The 16821-nt window shown below is 50.6% G+C and overlaps 2 protein-coding genes across 4 annotated transcripts in view; one reads left to right on the forward strand and one right to left on the reverse strand.

Annotated features, from left to right (window-relative positions):
- Positions 1 to 74: 74 nt before the first annotated feature.
- On the forward strand, positions 75 to 8640 carry CTRL (chymotrypsin like). Of its 2 annotated transcripts, XM_080364974.1 has the most exons (7): positions 75 to 854; positions 1010 to 1113; positions 1297 to 1376; positions 1631 to 1712; positions 1816 to 1996; positions 2381 to 2514; positions 2688 to 8640. In XM_080364974.1, the coding sequence occupies exons 1-7, from the start codon at positions 743 to 745 to the stop codon at positions 2847 to 2849; spliced, it is 855 nt and encodes a 284-aa protein (XP_080221100.1). In that variant the 5' UTR covers positions 75 to 742; the 3' UTR covers positions 2850 to 8640. The 2 variants fall into 2 exon arrangements, with proteins under 2 accessions (XP_080221100.1, XP_080221099.1); XM_080364973.1 differs by having other exon boundaries at positions 2381 to 8640.
- PSKH1 (protein serine kinase H1) overlaps positions 5126 to 16821 on the reverse strand; it is a 44282-nt gene continuing 32586 nt past the window's right edge. The window contains exons 4-5 of one of the 2 annotated variants that reach the window (XR_013923661.1): positions 8244 to 11938; positions 5126 to 7878 (exon numbers count right to left, since the gene is read on the reverse strand). Coding sequence is in view for 1 of the 2 variants with exons in the window: in XM_080364968.1 (XP_080221094.1) it covers positions 11621 to 11938 (318 nt within the window). In the remaining variant the exon portion in view is untranslated. Of the gene's footprint in view, positions 11939 to 16821 lie in introns of both variants that reach the window. The other variant, XM_080364968.1, reaches the window with a different exon arrangement.

Consider the following 16821-nt stretch of genomic DNA (forward strand, 5'->3'; position numbering starts at 1 on the left):
GCATCACCCCTGCACCCAGTGCTATCCCAGGAGCATCACCTAGGGCCATGGGGGATGACGGAAGCACTACCTGCGTACCCCCTGTGCCCAGGATGGAGAGCACCATGCAGCTCCCCAGCTTTTGCAGCCCTGGGGTGAGGGGTCAGGCAGCTGCAGTGCTGGGGGATGCTTGGCTGGTGGCATCAACCTCAGCTCGGGGAGGTGCCCACTGTCCTGCTTGCCCAGCCCTCCACACCGGCCACAGCTCCCGCCTGCCTGGGAAGGTGTCTGTCCCCCCCAGCTGCCACGGCTGGCGCTGGGACACGCTCACCTGTGCCGGGGCTGAGGGTCAGGGGGTGGCCCTGGGCCCTGGGAACGTGCAGCTGGGCTCAGGCTTTGTGGCCACGTGGGGAAGCATCCCTAGTGCCAACAGATCTGAAGCGGCCCTGGGGGCAGGGTGACCTGCCACCCTCCCAGGCATCCGTCTCAGCACGTACAGCCCCACTGCTCCCCCAGCTGTGTGCCCACAAGCAGCCCCCCGTGCCCCCAGCACAGCCCTGGGTGCTCTCCCTCTCCAGCTCCATGGTGAGAACTGACATAACTCATTCCAGCGATAACCCTAGCACCCTGGGATGCCTCTTGGCAGCCTGTCCCCACCACCCTGCTGGCGTGGGGTGAGGTACGTGCCAGGTTTGGCCCATCACTGCTGCCCGCAGCTGGCAGAAGGCAGCAGGGGGACCTTGACCCTGCCTAGCCATGAGCCATGTGGCTCCTGGCCGCTATAAAGCTCGCGGCCCCGGGGCCACAGCCATGTCCTCCCAGGATGGCGTTGCTGTGGGCAGTTGCCTGCCTGGCCCTTGCCAGCACCGTCTCAAGTAAGTGCTGCCCGCGGGCACAGGGAGGTACTTGAGGTGCAGCAGGACCGGGGCACCCCAGGGATGGTGACATGGAGCTGCTGTGCACAGGCAGCCCCCGTGTGCATGCCCTGAGCTTTTGGGGTTACTGTTGTGCCCCTCTGCCTCTCCGCCAGGCTGTGGGGTGCCCGTCATCAGCCCCTCGGTGCACTACAGTGAGAGGATCATCAACGGGCAGAACGCGGTGCCCGGTTCATGGCCTTGGCAGGTGTCCCTGCAGGTACGGCACTGTCCCGCTCCCCAGGCAGGGTTGCTGCCCCAAGCATCACGGTGGCATGGCATGGCAAGCCAGGCGCCAGGGGTGGGAGGTGGGTAGGCACCAAGGGGGCCCATGACACCCTCTGCCTGTCCCCAGCTTTGTGGGGGGCTCAGCCCCAGCTCTTCCTCCCTCTTTCCACTGCAGACCCGCTCGGGATCCCACTTCTGCGGCGGCTCCTTGATCAATGAGAACTGGGTCGTCACGGCTGCCCACTGCGAATTCAAGTGAGGAGCGATGCCCAGCCAGCCCATGCCAGTGCCACCCAGCAGGGACAGGGGCATGTGGCATGCTGGGCATCGCCAAGTGGCACTTGGGACAGCCTCGGAGGCCAGCACCCGAGGAACTGAGCAGCCCGGGGCTTCCTCCCTGTGGTGGCTTCCCTTGGGCACACAGTGCCTTGTGCCTGTGGCAGCCCCAGTGCTGTGCCCACCCCGAGTGCCAGCTGCGCGTGTCCCCCTGACTCCCTTACCCCTCGCAGCCCGTACTCCCACATCGTCGTCCTCGGGGAATATGACCGCAGCTCCAACGCAGAGTCTGTTCAAATGAAGACCGTGTCCAGGGTGAGCCAGGCTGAAGTGGCTGCAGTCCTGGGACAGGGCTGCAGCTCTGCGCTGGGGCTGCTCCTGCAGGGCAGGGATGGCGTGTTACACAATTTCTCGGCAGGCCATCACAAACCCCAGCTGGAACCCCTACACCTTGAACAACGACATCACCCTGCTGAAGCTCTCCTCACCTGCCCAGCTGGGACCCCGCGTGGCCCCTGTCTGCCTGCCCCCCACCAACCTGGCTCTGCCCACCAACCTCCAGTGCGTCACCACTGGCTGGGGACGCACCAACACCAACTGTACGAACACCGCAGCTTCAGGGAGGGCCGTGTGTGGCCACCTCCCTTCTGGGTGGCTCTGCAGGGTCTGGGGGAGCCCAGGGGCAGTGTGTGTGTGTGTGTGTGTGGGTGCATTGGTGCAAGCACAGGTGGAGGTGGATGCATGCCAACCCCAGGGATGACGGAGCACGGGCACCAGCCTGCCCTTGCTTGGGGCTGCTTGCACGAGGCGATCCCTCCTGGGGCAGGGGGGTACACTGGCACAGAGGGGGAGGGCGCTTTGCATGGCAGCACCCACGTGTTTGGAAGCCACAGTGGGAGCTTACCCAGGGTGCCTGTGTGCTCCCAAAGGCTCCAGGAGACCCGCCAACTCCAGGGCCATTTAATGGTGCTTCTTTCCCCCAGCCCAAGCCTTGGCAGTCCGCCTGCAGCAGGTAACTCTGCCCTTGATCGCCCTGAACCAGTGCAAGCAGTACTGGGGCAACCAGATCACCAGCTCCATGCTCTGTGCCGGCGGGGTCGGTGCCTCCTCCTGCCAGGTAAGGAGCCAAGCTCCCGCTGGAGGAGGAGGAGGAGGACACGTGGGGTCTTGGGTCTATGGAGCCAGAGATGTCAGCTATAGCGCCTGGCCGCGGCTGGGGGCGGCTGGGGTGGCAGGGACCAGTCTGGAGCACATGCTGGGGCCACTAAGCAGGAGGCGTCTTCTCTGCAGGGTGACTCTGGTGGCCCTCTGGTATACCAGAATGGGAACGTCTGGACCTTGATTGGCATTGTCTCCTGGGGAAACAGCAACTGCAATGTCCGCACGCCAGCCATCTACACCCGCGTGAGCCAGTTCCGAAACTGGATCGACTACGTTGTTTCTCAGGCATAGGGCTGGTGACAGAGGGATCCCTTCGCCGGGTGCTGCTCCCGGCATGGTGAGCTTGGCAGAGCTGGCAAGGGGCTGAGCTGGAAGCAAGGCGCCTTACTTTGTAATAAAGCATCAGCATTTGTGCCAAGCGCTGCCTCTGACTCCTTTCCCCTTGTGAAGCAGGCCGGGATGGAAGGCGCAGGGGGGGCCCAGAGCACCCCACGCTCCTCTCCCAAGCCACAGCACTTCCCAGTGCCGGAGCTGTGCCCAGCTGGGACCCGCTGGCAAGGGGCACAGCCAGGACACAATGCGTAGGTAGAGAGGGAGCAGGGCTGGCAGAGGCTCCAGGGCTGCTCAGGGGGTCTTCATGTACATGGACCTACACCCTGGCACCAGCCCAGAGCCCACAGCAGCGCTGAGGGTGGGCAAAGTTACCTGTACTGGTCCTCCCACCGACCGCAAGGTCTCCAGCACCAGCTGGCCCCACCAGGGCCTGTGGAGCTGCAGCTCAGCACCCTCCTCGACTCGCGACGGAGGGTGGGTGCTGGTGGGTGCACAGGATCTTAGAAGATCCCTGGTGGCAATTTAAAGCCATGTAGCAGGTTGGGAACACAGAGCTGAATGGGAGAAGAGCCGACAGCAGCTCCAGCTCTTCTGGAAGGTGGAAGGCAGCGGCTGGAGAACAGCACGCTGCTTCATGTGTGCAGATCTGCCAGGTAACAGAGCGGGGAACTGAAGGCCATCCCAAAGGAAAATGTGAAGCAGGAAACAAAATTCAAGGCCACATGACAGGTTTTCAGAAGAAAGCTGAGTTTTCACCCAAAGAGATTCTTGAGGCAATGGCAGGTGCAGAAAACATGTCTTGTGTGACATGCGAGTAAAAAGACACGTCAGTGAATTACCACCTGGTTCCTGGCAGCTCAAAATAAGAGCTGGTCATGAGGACACCGTGGAGAGGAGCAGGATCAGACTGACCCAACACAAAGTGTGGGGTTTTTTTTTCTTTATCAGTGATGTGAATGTGATATAAAAGCTCTACTGTGTTAATCACAGCCCCCAAAATGTTGTCATCACTATGAAGCAGTTGCAGAGAAAGCATGATGCTACACAGACATACCCATGGGAAGGGATATAAACCATGAATGGAGGGTACAGACAAATGGTCTGGCCCCTATGCTTGAGTAAAAAAAAAAAATCACAAACAAAAACTTCTCAAGTGCAGCCCAGGGCTCAAAGTTTTAGTTTGGATGGGTAAAATTTAGCTTCGTGTAGTGGTTTTCTCTGCAGAGAGCAAGAGCAACTGGAGCAAACTCAAAGCAGGGCCCTGGGGCTTGCAGAGAAACCTGTGAAGCTGCTGGCTCGGGCTCCTTTGCCCTGGAAAGCCCCTCTGGGACGTAGGGGAGAAGGGCACAGGGCTGAGCGAGCTCCTTGCAAACCTCCCCAAAGGCCGGCAGCAGCAGTTGGACCAGTACACACCGGTCCTACTGGTCTGCCTTGACATTTAGAGTGCTTGCACTCTGTGGTACCTGAAATAAAACCCACCACATGAAGGCAGCACACTTTTTTGGCTTTAGTTAGCTCCTCAATGCCCTTACAGACAGCTGGATGTCAGTGATGTGGGGATGGGCCACAAGGGCAAAAGAAACTGGTGGCCACATGGAGCTTCAAACAGGAACTGATCAAGTGCAGCACTATGGGTCATTCGCTGTGTTCAGGTCGCTGTCACCCCTGCCACTGCTGAGATGGGGCCCCCAGTCCCTGCAAAATCACCTCCTTTCCAGGAGAGGGTGGTTCAGAAGGGGTATGTGTTTTTCACTTGATACAGGTTTTCCTGATGGTCCATAAAATGCACATCTGGATGCACAGAGTGAAACCAGAGAGGTGATGAGCTGCTGTGGGCAAACCAAGGTATTTCTATGGCCCAGCTTTCTATGGCTTGCAGCCAAAGAAAAGTGAACAAAATGTCCCAGAGCGCCTGTTCTGCCTCCAATGCCTGTTCTGCCTCCAAGCCCTGCCTTCCAGCCAGAGGCTGAGCACCCCACTCACCCAGAGCACCCCTGTGGACACCACAGCCCGGCATGAGGTCTGCCCCAGGCAGCTGCGTTAAAGAAACCAGCAAACTCTTTTACGGGCACTTTGGTACCTTCTTGTTGTGCTCCAAGACTGTATTAGAGGGGTGAGCAGCATCCTGTCGATGCGTTCACTGCCCATCGCTCCTGGCCTGGAAAGCGGTGCCTGCCAGCAGCCGGCCCACGGGTGATCCATGCACCAGAAGGAATGACAGCAGAGCGATGGGGTACACAGAATACATTTACATGTTTAGCAGACTGAGTACACAAAATAAATAATTCTGTACACTCTAATCATAATGTTACAGGCTAATTACAATGGTTCAGACCTCATCCTACAAGACAGACCTTAGTGTAAAAAACAAGACTCCAAAGGCAAGTCACAGAACTTGGTGCTTCTCAAAGCAGACCCGCTAAGAGATTAACGGGACGCAATCGGAGTTAATTCCAAACTGTTCCAACCCAGTACCGGAAATTTGGCGACCAAAAATAACAGCAAGTGCCAGAAGACCTCTGGCCCCAAGAGCTTCCCGGGAGGTGTCTTTCCGCAGTGAAAGGCAACAGGAAAACTCACGTTATCTGGGCATCCACACGGGAGCTGCTTGTTTCCGACACACCTCACTGGGGCCGTGGATCTCTCCCACGTTCAGCAGACAAACACAGTGCAACAATATTTGCAACAGCAGCGAGTAGCTCGCTTGTCACACACGAGGGTTCTACAGTATCATCGTGCAGGGGAGGACAGCGGGGGAAGGACAGCTGCTCTGTCATCAGGCAGGCAGAGCTCCCTCCACCCCAGGGACACCAAGGGTGGAAGGTACCAAGCTCCATGATGCCACTGCCACTGCGCATCCCTGCTGCTTCACATTTTTTTTTGGCAAATTTACCACACAGTAAGGCACAGCTGACATGCAGGTACCTGCCCCTGGAGCACCCAAGAGCTGTGTTCTTAATCCAGGCTGAAAGAGGAAACCAAGTGGTCAAAAAAAGCACCAAAAACCTCCCAAGAGTGGCGTAGGCAGCTTGGGGCTGGGTATCTGGTGCCAAGTGGTACAGGCACTTTGTGATATTTTCCAGGATGAAGCCGAGCTGGTGAGAGGCCAGGACACAGTCAGCCTCCCTGCAAACCCCAGGGCTCACACTGCTGCCAGAGAATGGTTTTCAACCCCTCCAGAGGGTGTGATCCCCCCAAAAAGCCAACCTCTGTGTTGCTTTTCATAGTTTAGAAAACTAAGTCAAACAATCGAGATTTTCATTTAGCCACCTCAAACCTTCTGAATCTCTAGTATCACCACTTAAAGGAAGAATATGGCCCCACACAGTCTAATAAGAGGCCTGTAACAGCCGTGCACCAGTTGTCCTTCGTGGTGCCAGATCACCTTGGGCTGAGCCTGCATTGCAGGATCCTCAAAGGGAGCCTTCTCCCACCTGCAAGGCACCGAACAGATGCTTTGACCTTGCTACGGGACTCACCATGGCTCCTGCAGAGCCAAGTCCAGAGTCGCTGCCCAGTAGCCGAGTTAACCGTGACTCCTGTTCCAGTTTGTGCATTATATAAAAGTTGACTATATTAGTCCTTCAGCCAAACACCCAGGTAGAAAACAGGATTGAGAAATGGAGCAGGGTGTAAGAAAGAACGTGAATTACCAGAAGAGAAAATATCTGACCTAGAAGAAGAAAACATCCAAATTCCAAAGAAGTTAAGAGTTTGAGGGTTCATCATTTCCAAAACAAATAGATAGCGCAGGCCCTGCACTGCAGCTGGTTTCCACATCACCACTGGAGCCAGCAGGTCAGAGCCCTTTTTGTCTGGGCTTACACCCCTGACAAGGCTATAAAGCTGCCCTTCACGTACGGTTGTATGTTTCCAAGAACAACGCAGTCCAGGAACTGGCAGGAGCATCTGGATGCTGTCACAACCTCAGTGATAGCACAGACTTCTTCTGGATTGAAGAAGGGGGGGGTGTCTACCTCCACTGGGCTGACATGTTAATTTTCTAGAAGCCTGAGAAGGGTGAGAAGTAAATCGAACATGGACAAGTAATTGCTGGTTGAGCAAAATACACAGAAAAATACCTTACTTACTCAAAAATCTGGATGCAAGTGTGTAGACCACCTAACATTATTTCTGCAAAACCTTTTCACATTCATTTCCAATAACACTCAAAAAAATAAAAATAAACAATTAAGGCATCAATAGGCCACATTCTTTGAAGCTGTAATTCTCTCCCCCAGGAGCGCAGCCAAATTCCCAGGACAAAACGATGGGATTGTTTTACACAGTACTGCTAAGTTCCAAAAGAAAACCAACCATAATTCCCTTTACTCCTCAAAAATGCATTTCCTTGAAACAGAACACACCAGGAAGCAACACCTTGAGCTGCACCATTGTGTCTCACGCTGGGATAAAATCCCAAACCTACCAATTCCAGCCTTGGCATCTTTAGGCTTTGCTTTCTCCTCGTGTCCCTTAAGACGCCTCCCCAAGGCAGGGTGCTGGCGAGCATCTCACTGAGACACCGGGGGCTGACTGCATGCGTCTTTTCCCCAGCAATCAGCATCCCTTCCAGTGAGTGCCTGCGGAATCACGCTCATCCCTTTGTGGGCTAAAATGCTGCTCTTCAGGATGAGTACAGGAGAAAACGGTGCCATGCTGAACACCTGGGATTGCAGGGATTGCAGGTGTGCTCCAAGACCATCACTCAGTACATCAAAACCAGATTCCTCTTTGTAAGAACATCTCACCCAGAAAGTGGGAACATAACTAGGGCTGTACTTGAACAAGGACACCTACAACTTGCCACTAGGTGTCATTCCAACTTCATTTTCATTGCATGAACAAAAGTACGGAAAACAAAAGCGCCCTGAGATTTGCACCTCAGCTAATAAAAAGTCTGCAGCTCAGCGATGCCCTGGAACAGGCATTTGTTACCTGTGTTCTCCTGGCTAATTCAGTACCAGAGAAAGTCTTCCAAAAAACCCTGTGAGCCAAATAAAGAATCACCAGTTAAAAGCCAAAGAAGGAGATTTTAAAAATTAAATGAAAGAGCAGAAAAAACATTTCAGACATTTTCACTTCCAAAATCCCCAAACAAGGCGCTCCTGAAAAATGTAAACTCCTGAGACTTAAGACAGATCAAGCACTGAGATGCTCCTGTGGAACATATATGAAGACAGATGATCAAGATAATTCACAGTGAAGAGCTTCTTAGAGGACACACTGAAGGCACCTAACTATGGCTCAAAATTACAGCACTTTGCCTGTCCCCAGACACCCCAGACCCAGCTGCAAAGGTGCCACAATTGCAAGCGTAAAAAGCACCCCAGGAACTGTTCTTAAGCTGACCTTGCAACACAGCAGTTGGACCATCACAGTCTTCCAGACAGAGTGAAAACAGAAAGATCACCGATGACTCCAAGGGACATCTGGACGGAGCTCTGCTCGTCTCTCCTCTGCCCACACGTTATTGTCTGGGTGTAAGATTTCCTGCAAATACTGAATTTAGAAAAAGAAGAGCGATTGAGCCAAGAGTGCTATAACCAAACGATGGAAGGACAGCCCATAAAGATTTTCCCCATGTTTACACTGATTTTTCCATGCCAATAAAAAAACATTGCATTTGTGAAGAGAACTAGAGTTCTTTTTCTAGAAAACCCAAAGCCCCTTATGGGATGGACTCGGTCCTCTTTGGTGCAGTTCCCTAGCAGCAGGATGCCTGAAGACCACAGACCTCTCCATACCACAAAGGGGCAAGCTGCAGCTCTCCAGCATCACTCATGTAGGTAAGTGCCAAATTACTTCCCCGCCAGTGTCATCACAAAAAACTGATGCTGGCTGGAACCTATATAGCAACATCTCGCTTCCCAAAATACATTTCACCCCAAACTCACCACGAATGACATCGCTCCCGACTTTTCCTGGTGAAAACCCAATTGCTGAAAAGAGCAACAAAGCAAAAATTGTCACAGGTGAGAGGATTCCTGTTCTGCCTTGTAAAGGTGGAGAAACCAGCCTGGTCAGACCAAAGCTCAGCATCCTGACCTCCTCTCCACCTTCATTTATCCCCCACCCCACAAGAGAATGCAGGAGGGAACAGCTTGGGTAGACACCTGCACAACGCCTGTGCATTTTGATGGTCTAGTGGTTAAAGGGAAGTCTCAGGTTCAAGAGGTCTTGGCTCAGTTCATCAGTTTGATGTCCTCGCATGGGCAAAATACCTGTTTTAAGGATAAACAGGCAAGATAATCTGGGGTGGGCCATGAAAGCATCCAGGAGGTAAGAGATCACAGTGCCTGGGTGTGATGCTCCAAACATGTAGAAGACACTTTGAGTAATGGCTCAAAACCAGAATCCCTCAGAGAGCATCCTGCCATCTCTTAATGTACAAGCTAAGAACAATTTTCCAGTTGATATTTCTCTTAGAGTAGTTGTTGCTTTTGGAGAGCTGTTTGCAGTAATATGAGGGGCACTGAACTGTTTACGCAGCAAACGTGGCAAGCTGCCTGTTTTGTCAGAAATCACACCTAGTTTATAGTTCATGGTAACAAACCAGGGAAAACTACATGAGAAGGTAAAAGAAGCTGAAGAAACTTCTTTTGCAGTCCACAGAGTTGAAAAAACCCAGTTTTTAGTAATTCTGTTGTGATCTTTAATGCTGATGGAAGAAAGACTGTGTGTGACATAGTAGGATGGCCACTTGAGGAAGGGCAGCCTGAAAAGAATGCAGTTTTCAAAATAATATGCAATGATGCAAAGGATTTAGAATTCACCCCTGCTACATACACTGCCTGTCCACAGGTTTCCTCTGCTGTATTCCCTATCACACGCTTGGGCGCCCCAGGCTGTGCTCTTGGTGGTTATAGCCCATCCCTGCTTTGGGCTGGGAAGCACATCCCTAGAAATTCTTTTTTTTCCCTTAGCACAGAAAACTCAAGTCTTCTCCCCCTGAAGCAGCACTGCTCTGCTGTTTGCTGACCAGAAGTGGCTGTGGCTAGTGCAGTTAGAGCTCCCGGGAGATGTGACCAACCAACCACTTAAAACCTTGCTGACACTAAACCACAGCAGCAGAGACATCAATCCTGGATGGAAAGGCCACGCTCGCCAGCCCCTTGAGCTTGCACAGCCTGCACCTCTACCCCAGAGCTAAGCAAGCGCTTTCCAAGCACACAGCATGAAGCAAACCATATGGCTTCATATGAAGTTTCAAGAACCAGCGTTCTCCTTCACTGCAGCTCTTGTCTCTGCTGGCACAAGAGGCTGAGCCCACCCTGAGACTGTGCCACCAGCCCCGCTTTATGGCTCTGACTAGTTGGGAAGGTATCTCAGCAGGCTTGCATAAAGCCCGGCTCTAGAGCCCTCACCTCCCCTGGGAAGCCCCTTTACAAGAAGCCCCCACAGGACCATCCAGCACAAAGAAACCCGAAAGGCAGCTTTCTCCTGTTGAATCTAAGGCACACCTAACAGCTCTAAGGTGTCTGTGCAACGTCTCCAGGGTACTGACACTGCTGACACTCTAGGATTGCACCTCCACTACTCAAGCCCTGACCCTGACGCTATGGAGCCGTCTGCAGCCACCCCAACTGCTCCCACCACCACTTCGCTGTCCCAGAGCAGGGATGGTGGCACTGGGGCAGAGCAGGCATGCAAAGCAGGGGAGCCCTGTAAAATCTGCAGACGGGGAGCAATACCTGGAACCACTGAAGTTCTGGTGAAGTGATGTGGTTGGTATTGCTAGTCTGAAGGGCACAGGACATGTAACAGGTCACAGGCATGACAGGGCCGTGTGGCACAGCAAGAACAAACCCTGCACGGGAAGCACTGGTCTTGCTACAAATAGGGGAAGGATAATTCAAGAGGGACAGCAAGGAACCCCTGAAAAACCTGCCCCGCCAAAGACATCTCTCTGCATAGCGTGAAGTTCCTGCAGGACAATAATCCTCCTCCCACCCCTCCCTCAGGAGCACTCAAAGGAACCGGACTACAGCTCCGAGCTCACAGTACTGCAGCATGGCTGCCAATTTGCACGGCGGCTCTCGCACAGCTTGAGTAGCCCTTGATGTCACCAGGCGGGTAGCAGCTCTTGGGGGAAGCCTCGCAGCTTCCCAGCCATCATGGAAAACTGCTGCCTGGCATCACTTCAGCGAGGAACTGGTGGGCAGCACGCCAGTGAGTCAGAGCTATCCTACTCCTAACTGTTTGTGACTCATACCAGCTTCACTGCAAAGGCACCACAGAGTCTGACTAAAGCAGCTCAAAATTTGTGTATATACAACTTTTAAATACATATACACACCCTCACACACGTGTATGTGCACACACACATGCATGTACATACACATAAAGTGATTTTTTTTTTGTATGCAAGTGAGAGAAACATAGCGCTCTGGAATTAATAAATAACTGTGAACAACCAAGCTCCTGGGCTACAGAAAGAGCTCTTCTCCCCACGTGGCTCCTTGATTTGTGTATTACTTGAGGCTCTGAGCTGTGCCCCTGTTTCTGGCACAAGACTCTGTGGCAAGCTCACAGGGTGGGATGGCCACCATGAGGTTCCCTTTCCTCTGCACAGGGGGACACCTCCTCATGGATACAGGGGGCACCTGGAGGGAGGGAGGGAGGAACCTGGATGTTCCTCACTGAGAGTGTGCACAGCAAAGGATGCTGCACACCTACACCACAGAGAAGACATCTGAAAAGACGCCTGGCAGGTCCCAGCCCAGTGTTCAGCCAGTGTACTGCTGCTGGTAGCGCAGGTTGAGCTCCCGCAGCTCCCGCTCCCGAACCCGCCGTGATTTGTTGGATTTGGTGGAGCGGCTGGAGCGGGTGGACTGTGCGGATTTGGTGCTCTGGCAGCGGGAAGATGCCCTCTTGAGAAGGTTTTGTGATATGGAGCGGTGTAGATTCTTCATGGATGATGATGCTGCCATGCTGACCACCCAGGGGTGCTTCAGGGCCTGAAGGGCTGTCATCCTGTCACTGGGGTCCACCGTGAGCAGACGATCAATGAAATCCTTGGCCAGGTTGGACACACTGGGCCAGGGCTGAAACATGAAAGAGATCATTAGAAAGAAACATGCCAGCACAGGTCTGCTGATTAATTCCTCCCATGCCCAAAAGGCGCTTCAGGGCATTCTGGTTCTTCTGTTGTCTCTTTCACCCTCAAAATTTCCAAGGTGTAACCAACAGATTCTGCTCAAGGAAAATGAGACACACTTACTTCAAAAGGCTGTTAGAGGGAGAGGCTGAATTAGTGGGAAATGACTACAGGTGCATAGATGCAGGGTGGGTCCCTCCAAGCAGCGGTGCTCAGCCCACCCAGTAGCTGACCTTGGATCCCAGTCCCCCCAGGTTCCTCAAGTGTACAGACACCTCCGCACACACACATGCGATCTCAGTCAATCCCAAGACTCAACCATCACTGCAGCAGCTGGCTGGGATTTCCCTGGTCCCTCTGGCCACCAGACCCTCCTGCAGTCTCATCCTTGACCTTAGAGACACACACATCCCCAGCTCCCACATCCCTTCACCCCCTTGTCCAGCTCCACCTTCACCAGCAGTCACACACTCAGTCACATGCTTGCACGCCCGTGCTTGCTCCCGTTGCTGTACCACAGACACACACAGGCTCCCAGCCTCCCACCTCACTCCCATCACCTTCCAAAATCATCCAGCTATTACAAAAAGAACTGTCACTGTATCCCACTGAAGACCCTCCCCAATCCAAGTGCTCTGTATCTGATGAGGCCATGACTGCTGGAGTGCTAGCTGTACTGCTCACAGAGCCTGGATCCTCGCACCAGACCCCTGGGGTTCTATTCTGACCCTTCACTTTAAGGTGCACATCTAGCGAGCCAGCACCGACCTCTGCATCAATCCTGAAGCAAAGACTAGGGAGAATTTTTCTGCTGTGGTACTCTTGTCTCACTCCCACATGGAAATCTAGGAGATGTTGCTACTGCTCAGTCCTGGAACAGCCAACTCTGCCCAGCTGGAAACAGTCCCATAGAACAGTCTGAGTATATATAAATATTAGAGATAAGGAATTTCCAGGAATGCTTACCAAGGAAAGGGGAAGGGATTTTTTTACAAAATACTAGCTTTAAAGAAACAAGCTCAAAGTAGTTGATTAGCCCTATAATATATTTCTCCTATATCCCCCAGTACGCCAAAGTATAGCCATAAACAAGACAAACACCTACAGCCATGCATGCTGCAATTGCTTAATTTCTGACAAAATACCATATTTGTGCTAACGTGAGAACATCACCTTTAGCATGAGGTGAAGGGTGGGCTGTGGACAAAGCTAGGAAGAAAACTGGCAAACTCCACAGTAAGGCTGGAGTGGAGGTGGCAGTATGGCTAGCATACAAACCCCAAGTGTCGAATGGACACTGGCAAGAGCAGGTTTCTGCAGTCGCTGCGTGTTGTGTGGGTCTCACCCCTCCTGAAACCACCACTATTGACACATCCTAAGCAGCGTTAAAAAAAGCCTGAGCAGATTCATGCAACAAAGTGAAGATTCAATACAATAACGGAAACAGCATATGTGGTTAAAAAAGGAAAAGGCTGCTATTCTCTGTCTTTCTTCTCTTCGTTTTGTGAGGAAGAAAAGAACCCAGTTATTTTAAAATTCAGGGTCCACCAACAGTACGGTCAGATATGATTACCTCTTCTTGTTCATAAGGTTTAAAAAAGGTATGTCCTGATTTTTTTGAGGTTTGCAATTTATTGCTACTGAAAGCAATTTTCTCTTCCAAAAGACTCAGAGGCACCAGGCAGGAGAGCCAATCCACAGGAGGATTTTATAATGAAAGGCAAGGTGCTCAGTTACAGCACTGCTCCCGGCCCCGGACAGTCAGTGGCATGGCCAGGAAAAAAGAACTGAAACTCCAGCTAAGGAACCGGCTGCTAGAATGACCAGGGTACAGAAAGTCTTATTTTACAAGCGATGACTAAACCAGCCCAGCTTACTCAGTTTAGCTAAAGTGGGATATACAATCACTGTCAATAACTGGAAGAGAAGAGAGTGAAAATGACATGAACTACTTGATATAAAGAAAATACCGGTACATGAGTAAAAAACTGCAAGCATTCCTGAATGTATTCAAGATAGAGATGGAAATACTTTGAGCCAGAGTGCTCAGGAAGGAAGCACAGCCTTCTCCTGCGGATCAGACACCACTTCTGCGCTTTGAAATCACATCCAAAATCCACTCCCCTCCACGTTTCAAGAACAAAATCAGTTAATAAAAAAAAAAATCCTTGAAATTCAAGCTTTTCTGTTTCCTGCTTTCAGATATAACTAGTTTGTCATGACCTGCATTAAATCACTTTCTCTTAGCTGACGAAACGCATTTGGACAGTGAATGTAAGAAAAAAACAGGCGCTTGTTAGAATAGCACAATCTTTGTCCCTAAAAAGGGACAATCTTTGATCAGAGACTTGTTATAGTGTTCATTTATAAAGAGGATAAATAAAATAGCAAAAAACCTTTTCAAACGTAGCAAAAACTACAATAAAGGTTACAATTGCAATTGAACACACTGGTCTGTTTTGCAGAACTACGGACCCTTTGAAGAGCTCAGCCTTTATGTTATTTATAGCAACAGAACCAAAGGGCCAAATCTGCCATGGGGTGATCTAAATCGTGTTTCAAGCCTATAGATTTCCTACCAGACTTCTGGATAAGGCACTTCCTTTGTTAAATAACAGTGAAGAGAATCAACTTGCTGTGTTCAGTCTTTATTGGCATAACCTCAGGTAACACCAGGGCCGTACCTGCCAGCACATGAAACTCCACACCTCCAGCTACGGACGGCCTTTGGCTTCTCTCTTCCACAGATGGACGCAGCTGATCAACACCCAACAAGAGGTTCTGCCCCCACTTTTACCAGGCTAGCCTTCAAAAACTTTTAAAAAACACTGTTCTGTAGCTTGTTTTTTTTTTTTTTTTTACTCATTTATCAGCTACTCACATAGTTAAACCCACAAATTCATCATGACTCATCCACAACCCATTAACTTCCAATCACTTCTTACCTCGTCCTCCTAGCAGAACAGAAAGCTCACCCCATTCTGTCTCCTTTATAGAGGACTCGTTTTCCACTCCCCAAATAACACTAATGAGATGCCTAGGCTAACCATATGTCTACACAGTTTACTGACTTTAACTCAAAGTGGTATTATATGCTGGTGAAAATTCTACTCTCCTGGCAATAACTATTTAAGAACTCTTTACCACCATTTTCATTATTGTTGCCAGTGACTGAGATGACTGAGATACCTTGAAACAGCTTTTGTCCCACTCAGATAGAGAAAACACATTTACACAACTCCAACCCTGTTGGTTTTTCCTGGGATGTTTCTTCTCATCTTATCTAAAACCTTTTACCTTTCTGAATATTGTCCCTCACAGAGATACAATCATGCCAGGATCTGCATCCTCTCTTTTTCTACTTAAATCCACAGAGATGCAAGAGATGTACTCAAATGAAAAATACATGAGGACTGACAGAACAATACTTTTCTGGGAAATACACCTCCAGGACATGCAGGAAAGCATTATTTCCTCTTGCACATGTTAGTAACGGCACCGGCCTGGACCCTGAGGCAACCTGAGAGCTACTTTGCCATCCAGATGCATTCAACCTTCAGTAAACCGATGGCTGTCCAACACAGAGCAGGAGATTCTGGAGGGTGAAATGAGACTCTAAACACCAGGAACAATATTACTTCCATCATTCCAAGTCATATTAAAAGATGGCCAATGTGGTAATATAGAATTTGAAGAAATCCATGAAGAACTTATCATTCTGAAAACCTACAAACTGTAAATAACCAGCCTGAGCCTTGAGAGGCTTGTGCATTGCAGCAGCCCAGTTTAATGAAACCTAAAGAACAATAAACTCCAAACAGGAGCAAATTGGATTTCTCATTATTCCAATTACTCTAGTTCCATCAGAAACATTGAATATGGAGCACCTGCAATTAAATTTTTCTTCTGGTCAGCAAACATAAATCAGTTTATTGATCTGTTTATGCAGCCAGAGATTTTATCTGCTGCACCATACACATCTTTGGGTTTATTTCACTGAAACCTTTTCTTTAAAAATAAGTGAGGCTGCATGCTACTGAAGCACTGAGTGGAATGAATGTAGCCATTTTCAACCCTGGTCCCTGGAGAAACATATCCACTCTCCAGAAACCTTGCATCAGTTGGCAAAACAGCAGTTTTAACTTGGCAAAACCCCAGGACCCCTTCCAACTAATACTGCAAGGCAGCAGCAGGAGCTGTGTAAGAGCTGAGGAAGGCTGACACTGGTGTGTTTGGGGAACACCAAGAAGGACATGAGTGCAAGACACGAGGTGCACTCACATGACAGGACTGAAGCAATCTAGATGAGATTTTGCTCCTCTGAAGAGAAAGAGAGAATGGCTTAGAAGGAAAATGCTTCCATCCAGTGGCCATGAAACACTGCATCAACTACACCCCATCAGAGAGCCTTGCCTTTAATCTCACTGCTGCACTGACAAGTTCCTTTCTTTTGTGGCACAAAAATTAAGAGAAGTCACCAATACTTGTTCACCTTGCACTCCAGTTCCTCTATGAACTGATGTCAAATGTAATGCAGTTTGAGTGTAACTTCTGTGCTGTTCCCTGTTAGACTACACTCCTCCAGAGGGTAAGGTACTGTAGTTCTGTTCTCTTCCTACATATCTTAAAAAAAAAAAAAAAGTAGAACAGCCATATTCTGAGCAGGCCCTCAGTGGTACTTGCTGAGTGCCAGCAGAGACCTCCTACAGGTGACCAGCTTTTCAATCAACTGCAATCAGGTCCTCTGTCTGGGATAGCTGGTGCAATACCCATTTCACAAACCTTATTTCTCAGGAGACAAACACTGGACAAACTAGTTTAATGCTGGAG

This window comes from Falco punctatus (genome assembly GCF_963210335.1).
Source record: "Falco punctatus genome assembly, chromosome: 14".
NCBI lineage: Eukaryota > Metazoa > Chordata > Aves > Falconiformes > Falconidae > Falco > Falco punctatus.